This window comes from Sarcophilus harrisii, unplaced genomic scaffold, assembly GCF_902635505.1.
Source record: "Sarcophilus harrisii unplaced genomic scaffold, mSarHar1.11, whole genome shotgun sequence".
Classification (NCBI taxonomy): domain Eukaryota; kingdom Metazoa; phylum Chordata; class Mammalia; order Dasyuromorphia; family Dasyuridae; genus Sarcophilus; species Sarcophilus harrisii.
Genome location: NW_022290937.1, coordinates 11800 through 30372, shown reverse-complemented (window position 1 = coordinate 30372; position 18573 = coordinate 11800). Strand labels below are relative to the sequence as shown.

Below are 18573 nucleotides of genomic sequence, written 5' to 3'. Positions count from 1 at the left end.
CTTTTTAGAAACAATGTTATTTGAATATTCCAAGCCAGAGGCAACAAGACTAAACCAGGATAAGAAATACTCATGTGAACATGCAGGAAAGAATAAATGTCTGAGATGTTTTCAGGGTGGAAGACTTAACAAATAATATAATATATAAAAGTGACTGAGAAAGCAGGAGAAAGAATTGACTCTGAGCTCAGAGAGCTATATGACTTAACTGAAGGCAGTGTCCTTGATGAAAGTAGCAAAAATGAGTGGAGAGAGGGGTTTTAAAAAGGAGATAATTTAGATATGTTCAGGATGAGTTGCATGTTGAATATGTTGCTGGGATGTACAGATTCAGGTATCTTTTGCAGAGAGATATTCATAATACCCAAAGAGACTTGAGAGATTGACAGGAAAGAAGGTAAAGGGAAAGATTACAAGGGAATATTTGCTAGACGACATGCAGTCGCATTCAGTGGGATACAGAAATTGATCCACCAGAGAGAAATTTACTCCAAAACAGGTGTAGAGGCCATCTTAAAAGAAAAAAAAAATATTTTAAGCACATTGCCCATCACAAAACTTTGGTAAGAAGAAAATCAATCAATTCAGCTTAAAAGAGGAAAAAATAGCATCTGGGATAAGAATTTGTATGCATTCATTTACATACACTATTATTCAGGATTTGTAAAGAATAAATCCAAACTGAAAAGATTTTGTCCCTTAATATCATCCTTCTGCCCTCCCACAGTGAATTATCCAATTACAATAGCAGCAAATGGTTTTCCAAAAGAGAATTAAACACCATTAAGGAAAAAAAGGACACTACGTCAAGAATAAGAAGGGAAATGCCAGTTAAACCCACTGGATTTTCATTTCATCCAAAGCAAATGGACAAAAAGAGATAATTCATGACAACAGACAGGCTGGGGAGTTGTATGACAATCAACTTAATACATATTGTTGGAGGAACTTTAAAAAAGCCTAACATGTATAAAGAAAACTTCTGGAATTATGGCAGAAAGATCATGAAACCACTTTGGAGTATATATGTTGTAGATATACAAGGGAAAATTTGCATAAATGCATCCAGGAAACATAGTGGATGCATTTTGATCAGACTTTGACTGAACAAACCCTAGGAGAGTAATATAAAGTGATAGTATGTTCAGGTAATGAAGAAGAGTTGAGTTTGTCTCAGCAATTTGCTTAACTCGGGACAAAAAGACATGGAAAAATATAGTTGCTTGCCCGCAGAGTTCCCATTCAAATGAAATCCTACCTCACAAGCTATCCACAGAGTAGATACACAGAGCATAAGTGTGAAATAATCTCAGCAGAAAGGCATCAGCCAAGCGTTGGGTACAAATGAGGAAAACTCCCTACCAAAGGGATGTTTTTAGAAGTTAGAATTTTGAGTTTTCTAGGATGTGAAAGTGAGGTGGAAGAGACGGAGAGAGGGGGGACATTCCAGATAGAACAAGAGATTTGACAAAGCATGGAACTGACATGGAGTGGGGGTTTGAGGAAGAGCAAGAAGCCCTTGGGTCTGTGGACTTGAATGGCAATGAACATCAGACAAGTGGAAAGGTTACAAAGGAGCAAGCTGATGAGGTACTATCATGGTCACTGACAGTTTTATATACTTTATTGAAGAGATTCAAAATTTTCAAGATTGGGCAAATTATGGTCACATGTGTGTTTTCAAAAGAGCACTGAAAGGTGAGGGTAGATTTGAGTGGAGAAGAGAGAGATTTTAGGATAAAAGGGACCCTTAGAATCAACTAGGACTGATTTGAGAAGTGTAACCGGACCTTACTGATTACCAGTCTTGCCTAACCCAGGCCTTCAGAAATCTTACCCAATCACAGGTCTTCTCAGATATCCGGTCACTGCCTCTCCAAGCAGTGGTTCTCATGTTCAACAGAGCACCCAGACACAGCCGCTTGCGAGCACAAGACCTTATTCCCTGTATTCAAATCCCACACTCTGCTGCACTCTTGCTGACTTCCTCCTGAATTCTTTGCTGAACTTCTGTTGATCTCTTCCTACTTCCTGGTCCCACTCTTATGCAGGGTCACACACACAGTCAATAAGGGAAGGAAGCGTCTCCTGTTGATGATGCCTTCTCAATGCAACCAGAGCTTCCACTCATGAGGCAGTCAGTCCTGGTTGCAGAGATTACATCCAGGTGGCTCAGACATCAAAGCCTCTTTACTTCTTCTTATGTTATGTGAGGTTCCTCCCCTGACGCTTACAACTCCCTCTTCTTCTTTAGCTGGGACCGCTCATCACATCAAACTAACTTCAACATCCACAAAAGCTCACTTAATTAGTGAGATTATAAGGTGTATAAAAATAGAACAAAGGCAAACAAAAGTAAAATTGTAAGAACTAGGCCCAACAGGGGCTTGGACACTAGGGTTCTATGGGATGCCAGTGGAATGGGCAATGCCAAATTCAGTGCAAAAGGACCGAAAGGAAGAAGATGTATATAAACTGGTCCATAATCTGTCTTAATTGCATGTGGGACTCCTACAGTGAAAAAATGATAAAGATTGCTGATCACATGCTTGACTAGCTCCCCAAGATTGGAGTGAAGCCATGAGGAATTGAAAATGTGTATCCATGGTTGTATCGATGCTCTGCTTCTTAACATGGGTGACGTCCATTTGCCATAAAGCATTGGATCTCAAACCATGAGGGTTTTGTCCTGGAGGGAGTGTAGCAGGGCAGGCAAGCTGTAGAGCCTTTTACTATGCTTTTTAACTATCTTTTTTTATCCCAAATTACAAATGTAAAGCTCTAGCAGCCTGATGATAAAAAGTAGGACCTGAAAGTCTGCTATTAAAATGGACATGCAAGATATAATACTTACCTGAATATTTTCTCACTTGCTCTCAAAGTTCTTTAAAGAGCTGATATATATTAGAGGCTACAAATTTTATTTGAGCTGTGGTACTTTGTACCACACCTACTGAATAGGCCGAATCTGATATTATATTTATATCAAAAATCCATTGCCAATTATGTAATAGCCGGGTTATCTTTAATGGAAACCCGGGTGCAAAGTCTGGAGCTGTGGCCAATAAATTTTTCCAGTCTGGAATGTTTTCACAATGCACATCGATTGTTCATTGGTACAAAAGGTGTGTATCTTATCAGGTCTTATCCCAGATAATTGTACTACTTGCTTAAAGCCTTTAATGAAACTTTAGCCACAAGCACAGCCTAAGGAGTAAGGCTTTGTTCTGGTTGTGCTGGGAGGTTCACCCACTCCATCACACTTGTCTCCTCAATGAAGGACTGCTGTGGGTGCCTCTTGTGTAGCAAAAACTGAGATTTCCAAGGATTTTTGAGTGACTCTTTCAACCGCATTAGATAAAGCCAGTTCAATCTCTCTCTTAGTGCTTCCTGAGCTTTTTCTGTAAGCTGGAGTGGTGAGTCTAAAGCACTGCCTCCCCTCAAAATGTCATATAATGATTGTAACAACATAACGTCCATAAATGCTTTTTTTACAGGAGTAAGAGCAGCAGCAGTAAGAGCATACATTTCACACATAGTAGGGCTATTCTTCATTCCCTGTGGCAAAACTGTCCATTTATAAGGCTCAGCTAAATTAATGCTGGGCACTAAAAAGGCAATTTTTTCATATCTTTTATATCTGGAGAGATAAAGTAGAAACAATCCTTAATCTAAAGAGGCCATTCCCAAGCAATTGAGTAGGATATGGAAGCCTAAGCTGAAGAGCTCCCACTGTCTCCATCTATTCATTTACTTTTCTCAAGTCAGTCAACATCCTCCATTTTCCAAGCTTCTTTTTTATAGCAAATACAGGGGAATTCCAAGGAGTTAGAAAAGATTGTAAATGTCCTAGTTCAAGTTGCTCCTACACTATATCTAATAAGGCCTGATTTTTTCCCCCACTTTGTAAGGTTTCTCTTCCCCCAGATTGATGGAGATTTTTTCAACTACAAAAGAAGTAAAAACCTCTTGTCTTATCTTTAGATTCCCATCTCACAGGGATAGCACTAATTTCAGCTACTGTTGATCCTCTTATGCCAGACATATTGTTGGCCAATGACTGTGCCAACTGGCACCTCTAATGACTGTACAGTCTGCACCTGTGTCTACCAACCCTTTCAATGGTTTGCTATTCACATAGATAATGAACATAAGACATTCAGCTGTAACTGCTGCAGTCCAGAATATTCCTGAATTCTGTTGTTGGGAGTCAAAATCTGGATAACTATCGCCAAATGGCATTTCAAGAGTGTGAATCAATAAACCTGATGCTACTCCTCCTCCTGGGTCATAGATCACACATTGTTTACTTATATTAGTGACTGGGACAATAGCTACACATTCCTCAGTTTCCCAAATCAGTATATGCATAGATATTGTTTTTGTAAGCACTCTCAGGGGGTGAAATGGTCAAACTAACTGTGTGTGGAGGCAAAGGATTTATAAGCCAAACAAAAGCAGATTTCAGCTCTCCAGGGGACATCTCAGTAGTGCCAGTGACATACAGCTTTACTCTTCCTAACTGCAATCCCTTTCCCCCACAGGCTTACTTAAAGACTGACTGATCAGTTTGAAGCACTGAGTTTTTAAAGACTGAGTATAATAGTTCACCACAAGTGCCTCTTGCCTGGGGTCCTGATGCCTAGCCCAACCTCTTGTAGTGAGGGCATAGGGGGTTGGCAGAACTGCTTTGTGGGCCATGCTGATGATATAATCCCCCCTGCCACCACTCCTCCTCCTGCTCCTGCCCAGGAAGGTAGAGTTGAGGGATGAGGGTCAGGAAATAAGGAAGACTCTTAAGGGCCCATGCTCAGCTGTAGGAAGAATTGAAACCCAAACCAAGATTTGAATGTGAAAAGGACCACACCCCTTCCCTTCAGCTAAGTATTTAACTGTTTTCTCTACCAAATGGCTAAGCCCTGCAGATCTCCTAGAGTTGTAGCAGGCAAAATAAACCAGTAGAATGCTAAAAAAGATTTCTTTAACTATATTCCAAATGTTGTGCCCTCTGAGGCTACAGCCATCAATCCTTTGTTTGCTTCTCTCCTGATACTTCGTTGTTTGGCTGGCCAAGTTAAAATCTTTCCTAGTTTTAAAACTTAATGGGATTCCCTTTATTTATTTATTTTTTTTATTTAATAGCCTTTTATTTACAGGATATATGCATGGGTAACTTTACAGCATTAACAATTGCCAAACCTCTTGTTCCAATTTTTCACCTCTTACCCCCACCCTCCCTAGATGCAGGATGACCAGTAGATGTTAAATATATTAAAATATAAATTAGATACACAATAAGTATACATGACAAAACATTATTTTGCTGTACAAAAAGAATCAGACTCTGAAATATTGAAATTAAAGCTATGAAGGAAATCAAAATGCATGTGTGCATAAATATAGGATTGGGATTTCAATGTAATGGTTTTAGTCATCTCCCAGAGTTCTTTTCTGGGCATAGCTGGTTCAGTTCATTACTGCTCCATTGGAAATGATTTGGTTGATCTCGTTGCTGAGGATGGCCTGGTCCATCAGAACTGGTCATCATCTAGTATTGTTGTTGAAGTATATAATGATCTCCTAGTCCTGCTCATTTCACTCAGCATCAGTTCGTATAAGTCTCTCCAGGCCTTTCTGAAATCATCCTGTTGGTCATTTCTTACAGAACAGTAATATTCCATAATATTCATATACCACAATTTATTCAGCCATTCTCCAACTGATGGACATCCATTCAGTTTCCAGTTTCTAGCCACTACAAAAAGGGCTGCCACAAACATTCGTGCACAAAGAGGTCCCTTTCCCTTCTTTATAATCTCTTTGGGATATAATGCCAGTAGTAACACTGCTGGATCAAAGGGTATGCACAGTTTAATAACTTTTTGAGCATAGTTCCAAACTACTCTCCAAAATGGTTGGATTCGTTCACAACTCCACCAACAATGCATCAATGTCCCAGTTTTCCGCATCCCCTCCAACAATCATCATTATTTTTTCCTGTCATCTTAGCCAATCTGACAGGTGTGTAGTGGTATCTTAGAGTTGTCTTAATTTGCAATTCTCTGATTAATAATGACTTGGAGTATCTTTTCATATGACTAGAAATAGTTTCAATTTCTTCATCTGAGAATTGTCTGTTCATATCCTTTGACCATTTTTTCAATTGGAGAATGGCTTGATTTTTTATAAATTAGAGTTAATTCTCTATATATTTTGGAAATGTGGCCTTTATCAGAACCTTTGACTGTAAAAATATTTTCCCAGTTTATTGCTTTCCTTCTAATCTTGTCTGCATTAGTTTGTTTGTACAAAACTTTTCAGTTTGGTATAATCGAAATTTTCTATTTTGTGATCAGTAATGATCTCTAGTTCTGCTTTGGTCATAAAGACCTTCCCCTTCCACAGGTCTGAGAGATAAACTATCCTGTGTTCCTCTAATTTATTAATAATTTCATTCCTTATGCTTAGGTCATGAACCCATTTTGACCTTATCTTGGTGTACTGTGTTAAGTATGGATCAATGCCTAGTTTCTGCCATATTAGTTTCCAATTTTCCCAGCAATTTTTATCAAACAGTAAGTTCTTATCCCAAAAGCTGGGATCTTTGGGTTTGTCAAAGACTAGGTTGCTATATTTGTTGACTGTTTTATCCCTTGAACCTAATCTATTCCACTGATCAACTAATCTATTCCTTAGCCAATACCAAATAGTTTTAGTAACTGCTGCTCTATAATATAATTTTAGATCCGGTACATACACCTTCATTTGATTTTTTTTCATTAATTCCTTGAAATTCTTGACCTTTTGTTTTTCCATATGAACTTTGTTGTTATTTTTCTAGGTCATTAAAATAGTTTTTGGGACTCTGGTTGGTATAGGCTAAATAAATAGATTAGTTTAGGTAATATTGTCATCTTTATTATATTTGCTCGCCCTATCAAGAGCATTTAATATTTTTCAATTGGTTAGATCAGACTTAATTTGTATGAAAAGTGGTCTGTAATTTTGCTCATAAAGTTTGATTTTCCCTTGGCAGATAGATTCCTAAATATTTTATATTATCAGTAGTTACTTTAAATGGAATTTCTCTTTGTAACTCTGACTGTTGGATTTTGTTAGTGATATATAAGAATGCTGATGACTTATGTGGTTTATTTTATAACAACAACTTTGCTAAAGTTGTGGATTATTTCTAATAACTTTTAGCAGAATCTCGCTATCATCATGTCATTGGCAAAGAGTGATAATTTGGTTTCCTCATTGTATTCTTATTCCTTTAATCTCTTTCTCAGCTCTTATTGCTAAAAGCTAGCGTTTCTAATACAATATTAAATAGTAACGGTGATAGTGGGCAACCTTGTTTCACTCCAGATCTTATTGGGAATAGTTGCAGTTTTTCCCCATTACATATGATGCTTACTGATGGTTTTCAATAGATGCTGCTGATTATTTTAAGGAAAAGTCCATTTATTCCTACACTCTCAAGTGTTTCTAATAGGAATGGATGTTGGATTTTATCAAATGCTTTTTCTGCATCTATTGAGATGATCATATGGTTTTTGTTAATTTGGTTATTAACATGGCCAATTATATTGATAGTTTTCCTAATATTGAACCAGCCCTGCATTCCAGGTATAAATCCTAGTTGATCATAGTGTATTATCTTGGAGATGATTTTCTGATCTTTTGCTAATATCTTATTTAAGATTTTAGCATCAATATCATTGAGGTTGGTCTATAATTTTCTTTCTCTGTTTTCAGCCTACCTGGTTTAGGTATCAGTACCATGTCTGTGTCATAGAAGGACTTTGGTAGGACTCCTTCATTCCCTATTTTATCAAATAATTTATATAGCATTGGGCCAATTGTTCTTTAAATGTTTGGTAAAATTCACATGTAAATCCATCTGGTCCTGGGGATTTTTTCTTAGGGAGTTGTTTAATTGCCTGTTCTATTTCTTTTCTGAAAAGGGACTATTCAAGCAATTACTTCCTCCTCTGTTAGTCTGGGAAGTCTATATTTTTGGAGGTAGTCATCCATTTCACTTAGGTTATCAAATTTATTGGCATAAAGTTGAGCAAAATAACTCCTTATTATTTCTCTAATTTCCTCTTCATTGGTAGAAAGTTCTCCCTTTTCATTTTTAAGACTACTAATTTCATTTTCCTCTCTCCTTTTTCTAATCAGATTTACCAAAGCTTATCTATTTTATTGGCTTTTTCATAGAACCAACTCTTAGTTTTATTAATTAGTTCAATAGTTTTTTACTTTCAATATTTTAATTTCTCCTTTTAATTTAGAATTTCCAATTTATATTTGATTGGGGTTTTAATTTGGTCTTTTTAGTTTTTTTTTTAGTTGCAAGCAATTCATTAATCTTTTATTTCTCGTTTTATTCAAGTAAGCCTCTAAGGATATAACATTCCCTCTTAATGCCACTTTGGCTGCATCCCACAAATTTTGGTATGATGCCTCATCATTGTCATTATCTTGAGTGAAATTATTAATTGTATCTATAATTTGCTGCTTCACCCAATCATTCTTTAAGATGAGATTGTTTAGTTTCCAATTACTTTTCCTCTTAACTTTTTGTTGAATGTAGTTTTTATTGCATCATGATCTGAAAAGAAAGCATTTACTATTTCTGTTTTCTTGCATTTAATTTTGAGGTCTTTATGTCCTAATATATGCTCAATTTTTGAATAGGTTCCATGAACTGCTGAGAAGAAAGTATATTCCTTTCTATCTCCATTCAATTTTCTCAAGATCCAACATACCTAATTTTCTAATATTCTATTTACTTCTTTAATTTCTTTCTTATTTGTTTTGTGGTTTGGTTGTGTAATTCTGAGAGTGCTGTTGAGATCTCCCACTATACAGTTTTGTTGTCTATTTCTTCTTGCAACTCTCTTAACGTCTCCTTTAGGAGTTGGATGCCATACCACTTGGTGCATATATGTTTAATATTGATATTGCTTTGTTGTTTATGTTACTCCTTTAGCAGGATGTAGTTTCCTTCCTTATCTCTTTAATTAGATCAGATTTTTACTTTTGCTTGATCTGAGATAGGATGGCTACCTGCTTTTGTGACTTACCTGAGCATATAGATTTTGCTCCAGCCTTTTACTTTTACTCTATATGCATCCCCCTGCTTTAAATGTGTTTCTTGTAAACAACATATTGTAGGGTTCTGACTTTTGATCAGTCTGCTATCTGCTCCTCTTTGTGGGAGTTCATCCCATTACATTTGCAGTTGAATTACTAAATCTGTATTTCCTGCATCCTATAACCCCAGATTGTGCTTTACTTATTCTTTTTCCCAGCCTTTTCCCTTTTAGAACTTATGTACCCCTCTTGTTGATCTTATCCTCTTTTAACCCTCCCTCCCCTTTGGTCTTTCCCCTTCCTTCCCTTTTACTCTTTTTCTTTCCTTTTCCCTCCCCCGTTTTAATGTGGCTAGAGATTTTTCTAAAACAAATGTCAATTATTTTTCTTTGAGCCACTCTGATGAGTAGATTCACAATGTTCCTCCCCTTCTAATTCCTCAGATATGATAGTTTCCTTTGCCTCTTCGTGGGATGTGGTTTCCTCTTATCCCTCCTTCCCACCTTATTCTGCCATCATCCCTTTTCCATATCTATCTTTTTTATGTTATATCAGTCAATCAAATTATACATGTATTCTTTTTGTATATCCACAAGAAATACAATTCTCAGAGTTTTTTTACTTTTCTGCATCTCTTGAGTTCTATGGTTGGAGATCAAATTTTTGTTTAGTTCTGGTTTTCTTAGAAACAAATGGAATTCATTTGTTTCATTAAATGTCAACTTCTTCCCTGGAAGAAAATGCTCTCAGCTTAGTGGTTTATTCTTGGCTGCATCCAAGTTCTTGTGCCTTTCAGATATCAGATTCAGGCCTTCTTTCCTTTAATGTAGAGGCAGCCAGATCTTGGGTGATCCTTATTGTGGCACCTCGTATTTAAATGGTCTTTTTTGCTGCTTGTAAAATTTTTCCTTCATCTGATAGTTCTGAAATTTGGCCACAATATTCCTTGGGGTTTTATTTTAGGTTTCTTTCAGAAGGTGTTCGATGAATTCTTTCAATGCCTGTTTTACCTTCTGATTCTATTACATCTGGACAGTTCTCTTTGATGATTTCTTGTAAATAGTATCTAGGCTCTTTTTTCATCATAGTTTTCAGAAAGTCCAATAATCCTCAGATTATCTCTCCTAGATCTATTTAAGTCTGTCGTTTTGCAAGTAGATAATTCATGGTTTTTCCAGTTTGTCATTTTTTTGTTTTGCTTGACTGATTCTTGCTGTCTCAATGATCATTAGTTTCTATTTGTTCAGTTCTAATTTTTAAATAATTATTTTCTTCGTTAGCTTTTTACTTCTTTCTGTATATGTCCAATTGAGTTTTAATGTATTGTTTTGGTCTGTGGAATTTTTTCCATTTCACTAATTTTTTTTTAGTGAATTATTTTTTTTCAATTCAGATCCTACTTTCTTGCATGTTCTTTGTCTTTTCCAATTCACGGATCCTACTTTCTTGCGATTATTTGTCTTTTCAATTCACAAATCCTACTTCTTCTAGTGAATTCTTTATTTTTTCAATTCATAATTCTTACTTTCCTGAGATTTTTACTTTTCCAATTCTGTATTTCAGAAGTTGTTGTTCTCTCTTAAGGCTTTCTTTCCTTTCCTATTTATCTTCTAACTCTCTTTTGAGACTTTTAATGTTCTCTTCTATGAGAGCATTATGTAAAGGAGGACAGTCTGATGCATTTTTGCTGTTTGAGGTCTCTTCAGGTTTGCTGACCTGCTCTCTTTCTGCATAGAAGCTGTGGATAGTTCTTTTCATCTTTTTATTCATGTTTTAAAGCTTTAGGGTATGTCTCCTAGGCAAGGAGGGTTACCAGCTTCTATGCAGAGCAGGGAGAGATGTAAACCGATTTCTGGCTCAGGTGGAGTGCTCTGAGTGAGGTTTTCCCTTTCCCCAACAGGAGTGGATTCAGCACTGGCCGAGCAGGGTGCCCAGTAGGGCTATGTGGTTAGCGATTGCCCTCGGCTAGAGACTAAGGTGAAAGTGTCACTGCCAGGCCGGAGCCTCTTGTGGGACTGTGAGTATTAGCAGCTGACCGCAGACCACAGACCACAGACGCAGACCTGCAGACCTGCCGAAACTCTGCCCAGCGTCTCTGCCTGATGCAAATTGGCCCTGGAGAAGCTCTATGGCCTCAAGCAGAGCACACTCGCAGATTGGAGAGCAACCGGCTGTGCCTCACGTGCAGGATCACAACTGCCCCAAGGAAAAGCCCCATACTGCGGGGTGGGGCTGCCAGCTTGTGCTGAGATCTGTGCTTTCACTTTTGGTTTGAGGCTCTCCTCGGAACCTAATTTCTTTCCCCGTCTGTGCTGATCTCCCCGCTGGCCCCGGAACCAACCTTTTTTTGGCGAGACTACAGATTTTCTTTGGCTGGTGAGTTGTTCTACTTCTTATCTTTACGAATTGTAGCAGTCAAGACTATTTTTGAGGCTTGATATATATTGATAAAGGGGTAAGAGAAGAGCTTAGAAAGTCGTGTGTCTTCTCGCATCTTGCTCCGCTTCTATGTGGATTCTAACCCATTGTATTCACTTGGTTCTCCCATTATTAACTGCTATAAAGTAGCTTTTTGTTCCTTCTCTGCCTCAGCCAGTAGGCTAAGCTCTTATACTTTTTGTTCTAAGGGCTGTAAAGTAACTTTTCATTCCTTTGCTAACTTAACCTGTAACTTTTGCACCTTTTGTTCTAACTGCGTAATTGCCTCCTTCATCCCCTGATTTTTTTTTTTCCGTGCTGAGTTGTACTTAATGGGCATGGGATAAAATGCCTCAGAGCCTGAGAGAAAGTCCCCTGCCCCTAATCAGAGGTGTTCTCTGCTAGAGAATCACTGGTCTGGCTCTCCTGTATACTTGAGCTGTGTGCACAGCTGTGTCCTCGGGTATGACCACGGGTAAATTTAGGCCCAGATCCATCACACTTCTCTGTCTTCTCCTCTCTCTAGACAAGATTGGTGGACCTTGCTTTGCAGGGCCTAAAAACCTTAAAAGTGCTGCCCCCACCTTGGGCTGCCACTTGTAACCTCCCACCCAGAGGTATTGCCAGCTTACCTCTAATCCCAGGTCTTCAGACATTTCTGGCCACTCCCACACCTAGAACTGTTCATGTGGTGCCTCAGGCATCAAAGCCTCTTTACTTTCTCTTAGACTTTTTGAGGTTCCTCCCAGACATTTACAGAGAAGAATGTCATCAAAGTGATGACTAAATTGGAGAAAAGAAAGGGCTTATGTAAAATAAATGTTGTAAAAAATTACCCTGGCATGGGTTCTGTCAATAAAAAATTATTATAATAAATAAAAAAGGTTTGTGATTCAGCCTTCACCTTTCTGTCTTCTCTGACCTCTGCTGTGGCTGAGTTTGTCTGAGCTTATATGCTCTCTTATCATAAGTGTGAATCTTGTAGAACTAAAGTACTAAGTACATGTACTAAACTACCATTGTCTTTATCAATTCCACTGATTTAACATCTTGTAAGAATCCTTGTTTCAGAGTTCTGGCCCATAACATGTCTTTTTTTATGGGGGAAATGTGGAGAGCTTGGAATTTTCTCTCCACCGAAAGGCAAATGTGTTGAAAGCTTGGTTAGACTGATAAAAAATCAAGGTTTAATTGTAACTTGGGAGCAGATCATTGAACTTTTAGAAACTGTACAGTACACATGTCCTAAGGAAAAAGAACTAAATCCAAACAAGTGGAAATTAGAAGAAGTGCAACTATGTCAATACTACAATGATAATGGACCTGACTCAGTTTCCTTTTTTTTAAAATTTATTTATTCCAAACATTATCCCGTGCACTCACTTCTCTTCCGATTTTCCCCCTCTCTCCCTCCACCCTCTCCCCTAGATGGCAAACAGTCATATATATGTTGAATATGCCTGACTCAGTTTCCAAAGAAACACTTTATAGATATATAATTTCTTAAAGCCAGTTGTATTAAATTATAAGTTTATAGAATAAGGAAAAAGAAGAAAGAGCAGGAGGAGGAGGATCCAGATAAACTAGGTGAAAAGGATGAACAATCAGATAAGAATAGAGTTAAGTACAATTCTGAGTGTGATACTTCACAACAGGAAAATTTAGGGCATTCCCCTGACCTACTTCCCTCAATTAACCCTTCATGGGCAGAGGGAGAAGGAGGAAGGGGAGAGGCAGTGACACAATCAGCACCACCTATGAAGCAATCTATGACAAGATGACAAAAGGCACTGGTTAAGGCAAAGGAGGACAGGATATATCTGATTTAAAAATAAATGCATACCCTGTGATTGAAGAGCTTGACTCTTCAGGGCAACAAAGGAGAAGATACACTCTTTTTGATCTGAAAAAAATTAAGAATTTGAAAAAGGTTTGTACTCTTTATGGGGCTACAAAATTTTGTGTTAAGATGTTACTAGAGTATTTAGCTTATGATATTTTAACCCCTAGTGATTGGAAATCTATAGCAAGGACATGTTTAGAACCTGGACAAAACTTGTTGTGGCTTTTGGAGTATAGTGAATTATGTAGGCTTCAAGCCCAACTCAATAAGCAAACTGGAATTAATATTCCAATCACCTTTGACCAACTAGCAGGTGTAGGTCAGAATGAAGACAATTCAGCACACATTAATTACCCCGTAGCAGAGTATGAGCAAATTGCTACTGCTGCTATGAAAGCTTGGGGTTCTTTCCCAGGAAAGACTCGAGGGAAGCCTTCACAAAAATAGAGCAAGGTTCCAATGAACCCTTTGTGGATTTTGTGGGACGTTTGCAAACAGCTGTCACAAGAACCATTGGAGAAAATGCAGCTACAAGAATTATAAGACAACTGGCTAAGGAAAAAGCCAATGAGGTTTGCAAAAGAATTATATGGGGACTACACAAAGATGCTTCTTTAGAGGAGATAATAAAATGCAGTGCCAAAGAGGGCACAAATGTTTATTATACTCAGACTATGGTGAACATGAGAAGACAGAAGGTCCCTCTTGGAAAGGGACTTCTAGAGAGACTTGTCAATGCTTTCAGTGTGAAAAAATTGGACATCTGAGAGCCTAATATAGGTATACAGATAGAATGAGAAGACAGGGTGAGAGAAGGCCCAAAACCTTAAGTCCAAAATGGTACCTAGGTTTCCATTAGGCCTCAGAATATAGATTGACCCAGGGAAATCAGAGGTAGAGCCCAGCTTCAGGGCCCCAGGTGGGACATGATGGCAGCCAAGGTTATACCCAGAGAGTCTTTAGAAATTCAATATTAAGACATGATCAATCAGCCATAAGGCAATCAGATGGCAGAAAGGGCTTACATGATCAATCAGTCAAGAAGCAGTCAGAGGGGAAAAAGGGATTGCAATTAGGGAAAATAGAGATGTATGCAGTAGGGACTACTGAGATATCCCTTGCAGAGGTGAAATCTGTTCCTTCCTGGCCTATGGATCCTTTGTTTCCAGACACAGTAGGCTTGACCATTTGACCTTCTGAAGAGTGCTTACAAAACAGGGTTCATCCATACACTGATGTGGGAAACTGGGGAATATATAGCTAATATCCCAGTCACTAAACACAGGTAGACAATGTGTGACTTATCAGGAGAAGTAGTAGCATCAGGTTTACTGTCACATACCCCTAATAGGCAATCTGATGATAGTTGCCCAGATTATGACTCCAAGCAGGAGATTCTGCAGGAATATTCAGGATTGCAGCAGTTACAGCTGACTGACTTATGCTCATTATTTAGGTGAATGTCATACCATTAGAAGGATTGGTAGACACGGGTACAGACTGTACAGTTCTTAGAGGTCTCAACTGGCCCAGTCACTGGCCAAAGACTAAGGCAGACATCTGTCTGGTGTAGGAGGATCAGTAGCAGCAGAAGTTGGTGCAGCCCTTATGAGATGGACATTTGATAATGAAACAGGAATTTTTACTCATTTTGTGGTTTAAAAAAATTCCCATGAATCTGTGGAGAGGAGACATTGTACAGCAGATAAAATTACAATTGAGTACTTAGGTTTTTTAGGTAGGGCTGCTATTGAAGACCTGCCTGCACTCTTACCTGTTCCTATACAGTGAAAAACTGGGCCCCTGCCCCTGTTGCTGTTGCAATACAACTGCTTGTTGCTGTTGCTGCAGCAGGACCGCCCATCATGGAAGAGACAGGTGAGGAGCCCCCAACATCAGCTGTCCTGCTGGATCATTTCCATTTCTCTCAGATCATCTTTAACAACGTGGAGAAGTTTTACATCCCTGGGGGAGACATCACATACCATTATACCTTCACCCAGCATTTCATTCCCTGCCGAAAGGACTGGATTGGCATCTTTAGGGTAGGATGGAAGACAACCCAAGAATATTACACCTTTATGTGGGCTACTTTGCCTGCTGACCTCAATAGTAAATCATCTTTGCAGCAACAAGTGCAGTTTAAACCTTACTACCTACCTAAAGATGATGAATATTATCAGTTCTGCTATGTGGATCAGGATGGTGTTGTCCGGGGAGCCAGTTTCCCTTTCCAGTTCCGTCCAGAAAGTGAGGGAGGACATCTTGGTGGTCATCACTCAGGGAGAAGTGCAGGAGATTGAGCAGCTCAATAAGGAACTTAGCCAACAAAACCAGGAGCTGAAAGACAGCTGTATTAGTCTCCAGAAACAGAATTCAGACATGCATGCTGAACTCCAAAAAACTCAGGAACTGCAGGAGAGACTAGAGTCGCTGACAGAGATCAACAAAACATTGGGAGCAGGACCAGGAGATCATTATATACTTCAACAACAATACTAGATGATGACCAGTTCTGATGGACCTGGCCATCCTTAGCAATGAGATCAATCAAATCATTTCCAATGGAGCAGTAATGAACTGAACCAGCTATTCCCAGAGAAAGAACTCTGGGAGATGACTAAAAACCATTACATTGAATTCCCAATCCTTATATTTATGCCCACCTGTATTTTTTTATTTCCTTCACAAGCTAATTGCACAATATTTCAGAGTCTGATTCTTTTTGTACAGCAAAATAACGGTTTGGTCATGTATACTTATTATGTATCTAATTTATATTTTAATATGTTTAACATCTACTGGTCATCCTGCCATCTGGGGGAGGGGGTGGGGGGTAAGAGGTGAAAAATTGGAACAAGAGGTTTGGCAATTGTTAATGCTGTAAAGTTACCCATGCATATAACCTGTAAATAAAAGGCTATTAAATAAAAAAAATGAGTAAAAAAACAAAACAAAAACAAACAAACAAACAAAAACATTGGAGCAGAAGGTCAATGTCCTGAATGAAGAAAACAAGAGTCTGAAAGTACAGAAGGGCTGTTGGGAGACAGAATTACTTCAATTTAAAGTACAGAATCAGAATGTGGCCTCAGAAAATGAGAAAATATGTGTCAGGCTGAAGACTACTCTTGATCATCTTGATCAGCTTCAGGCACAGATTTCCATACAAGAGAAAGAAATGGAGAAACTGTCTCAGGGAAATTGGGACAAGACAGAGCAGTTGGAGCATTTGAAGAAGGAAAATGAACAGCTACTTCTCAGTTTGACAAAACAGAGGGAGCACCAGCAGAAGCTTGAACAGACTGTGGAGGAAAATGAAGCAAAAGGAAACTGCATCAACCCAGAAGCACCAGGAACTCACGAACCAGATCAGTGACCTGATGAAGAGGCTAGATGAGAACAAGTTTTTCTATCAGGAGCTACAGAGGGAGAAGACCAGAGTAGAAGGAGAAAAAGATCTCTTGTAGAAGGAAAACCAGAAGCTTATGTGTTATGTCTGCAAGAAGTCTGAATCTAAACTGCTCTCTAATCCTGCTCCTGTTCAAGAAGCCCTAGAAGAAAACCCTGGACTCATCTTTGGAAATCCTTATTCTGCTACCCAAGATATCCATGTGCCCCATCTGCCATGGGGTCTTCCCTGATGATGTGGAAGAAACCGTCTTCCAGCAGCACCTGCAGACCCATATCCTGGACTGTCCATATTGTGATGAGGTCTTCTCAGAGGCTGAGCGACAAGTGTATGATGACCATGTGTTCTGCCACTCACTTTAAAAAGTGTCACAACTGCTTGGCCTCAGGTGTAGAGTAGGCCAAAAAGCCCTTCTTAAGAATAATGAGTCAAGATTGATTCTAAATCTGAAACTACTAAATCTACTTAGTCTTTCTTTCTTCTGAGGATCGTGTCCTGATGACCCATCTTTACAATACTTTTTAACTTTCATCCTTTTGGATCAGTCTTTGTTAGCTCAGATAACAGCTCGGGCTTTACCAGCCTGTAGCCTTTACTTTTCTATAAAGGGACTCAGTGAGACAGCCCCATTCCAGAGCCTGGTCTGGGCACTGAAATGATGAGTCCTCTCTGTCACCTAACTGCTGTTGAATTGGTCAAGCCAAGATGAAGCGAGTCCAAGTGAATTTGCACTGCTTTCAGTTATAGCCCTGCATTTAGAGGTCATTCAAAGAAATGACTGGGAATTTCCTTTTGTTCACTAACCCTTTATCTCCAACTAGCTGCTTTGGTTGGTCACATTTAGCAAAGCAGAGAACTGATGCATCCAGGCTCTCATCTGGCCATGTGAAGTATCTTGCCCCAGTCTCCCCCTTGCTCGTAGAAGTAACTTTTTTAAAGAAGCAAGTAGGGGGAGTTCTGTGATCTTGAGCACAGGAAATCTCAGGAGATACCTCTCTGGCTGTCACTTCCTGACTTTGGCCCTTTTCTATGCAAACATACAACCCTTGCTGTAATGGCCTTTCATAGTGAATAATTAGAAGCCAGTGGTTTGGAATTGTTTTCCAGAGCAGCAGGTGGGTTTGAATTATTTTGGATAAGCAAGAATAATGGATACTGAGTTCTGTTAATCTCTTGATTGCTAAAGTCAAGTAAAATCTTCATCTATTTTTGTGAAGAAAAAAAAAAAAGAAAGAAAAACTGATACTCTAGTGTGGGTAAAACAGCGGCCCTTAACAAGTGATCAAATTCAGACCTTAGTATAGTGCAAGAGCAACTTGACCAAGGACACTTACAACCTTCTCTAAGTCCTTAGAATTCTTCTATATTTGTTGTAAAAAAGAAATCTGGAAAATGGAGGATGTTGACTGATTTAAGAAGAGTAAGTGAACAGATGGAAACTATGGGAACTCTTCAGCCTGGACTTCCATCTCCTACTCAGTTGCCTAGAGAATGGCCTCTTTGGGCTATAGACATTAAGGATTGTTTCTATTCTATCCCTCTAGATAGGGAGGATATGGAAAGATTTGCCTTTTCAGTGCCCAGCATTAATTTAGCTGAGCATTATAAAAGATATGAATGGACAGTTTTGTGACAGGGAATGAAAAACAGCCCTACTATGTGTCAAATGTATGTTGCTGCTTTTAGTCCAGTAAGAAGAGCATTTCCAAAAGTAATATTGTTACATTTTATGGATGGTATCTTGGGGTGTGCATCTGAGGAACAAATGTTAGAAGTATGTTTACAAAAGACCATA

At 38.7% G+C, this 18573-nt stretch overlaps 1 protein-coding gene across 1 annotated transcript; it reads left to right on the top strand.

Annotated features, from left to right (window-relative positions):
- The first annotated feature begins 15161 nt into the window (after positions 1–15161).
- Positions 15162–17166, top strand: LOC100922467 (calcium-binding and coiled-coil domain-containing protein 2-like). Its single transcript, XM_012547209.3, is given in 5 exon segments — positions 15162–15621; positions 15623–15819; positions 16346–16682; positions 16684–16970; positions 16972–17166. Coding segments are annotated over 5 exon segments (1380 nt in total). The 5' UTR covers positions 15162–15231; the 3' UTR covers positions 17141–17166.
- Positions 17167–18573: the final 1407 nt, after the last annotated feature.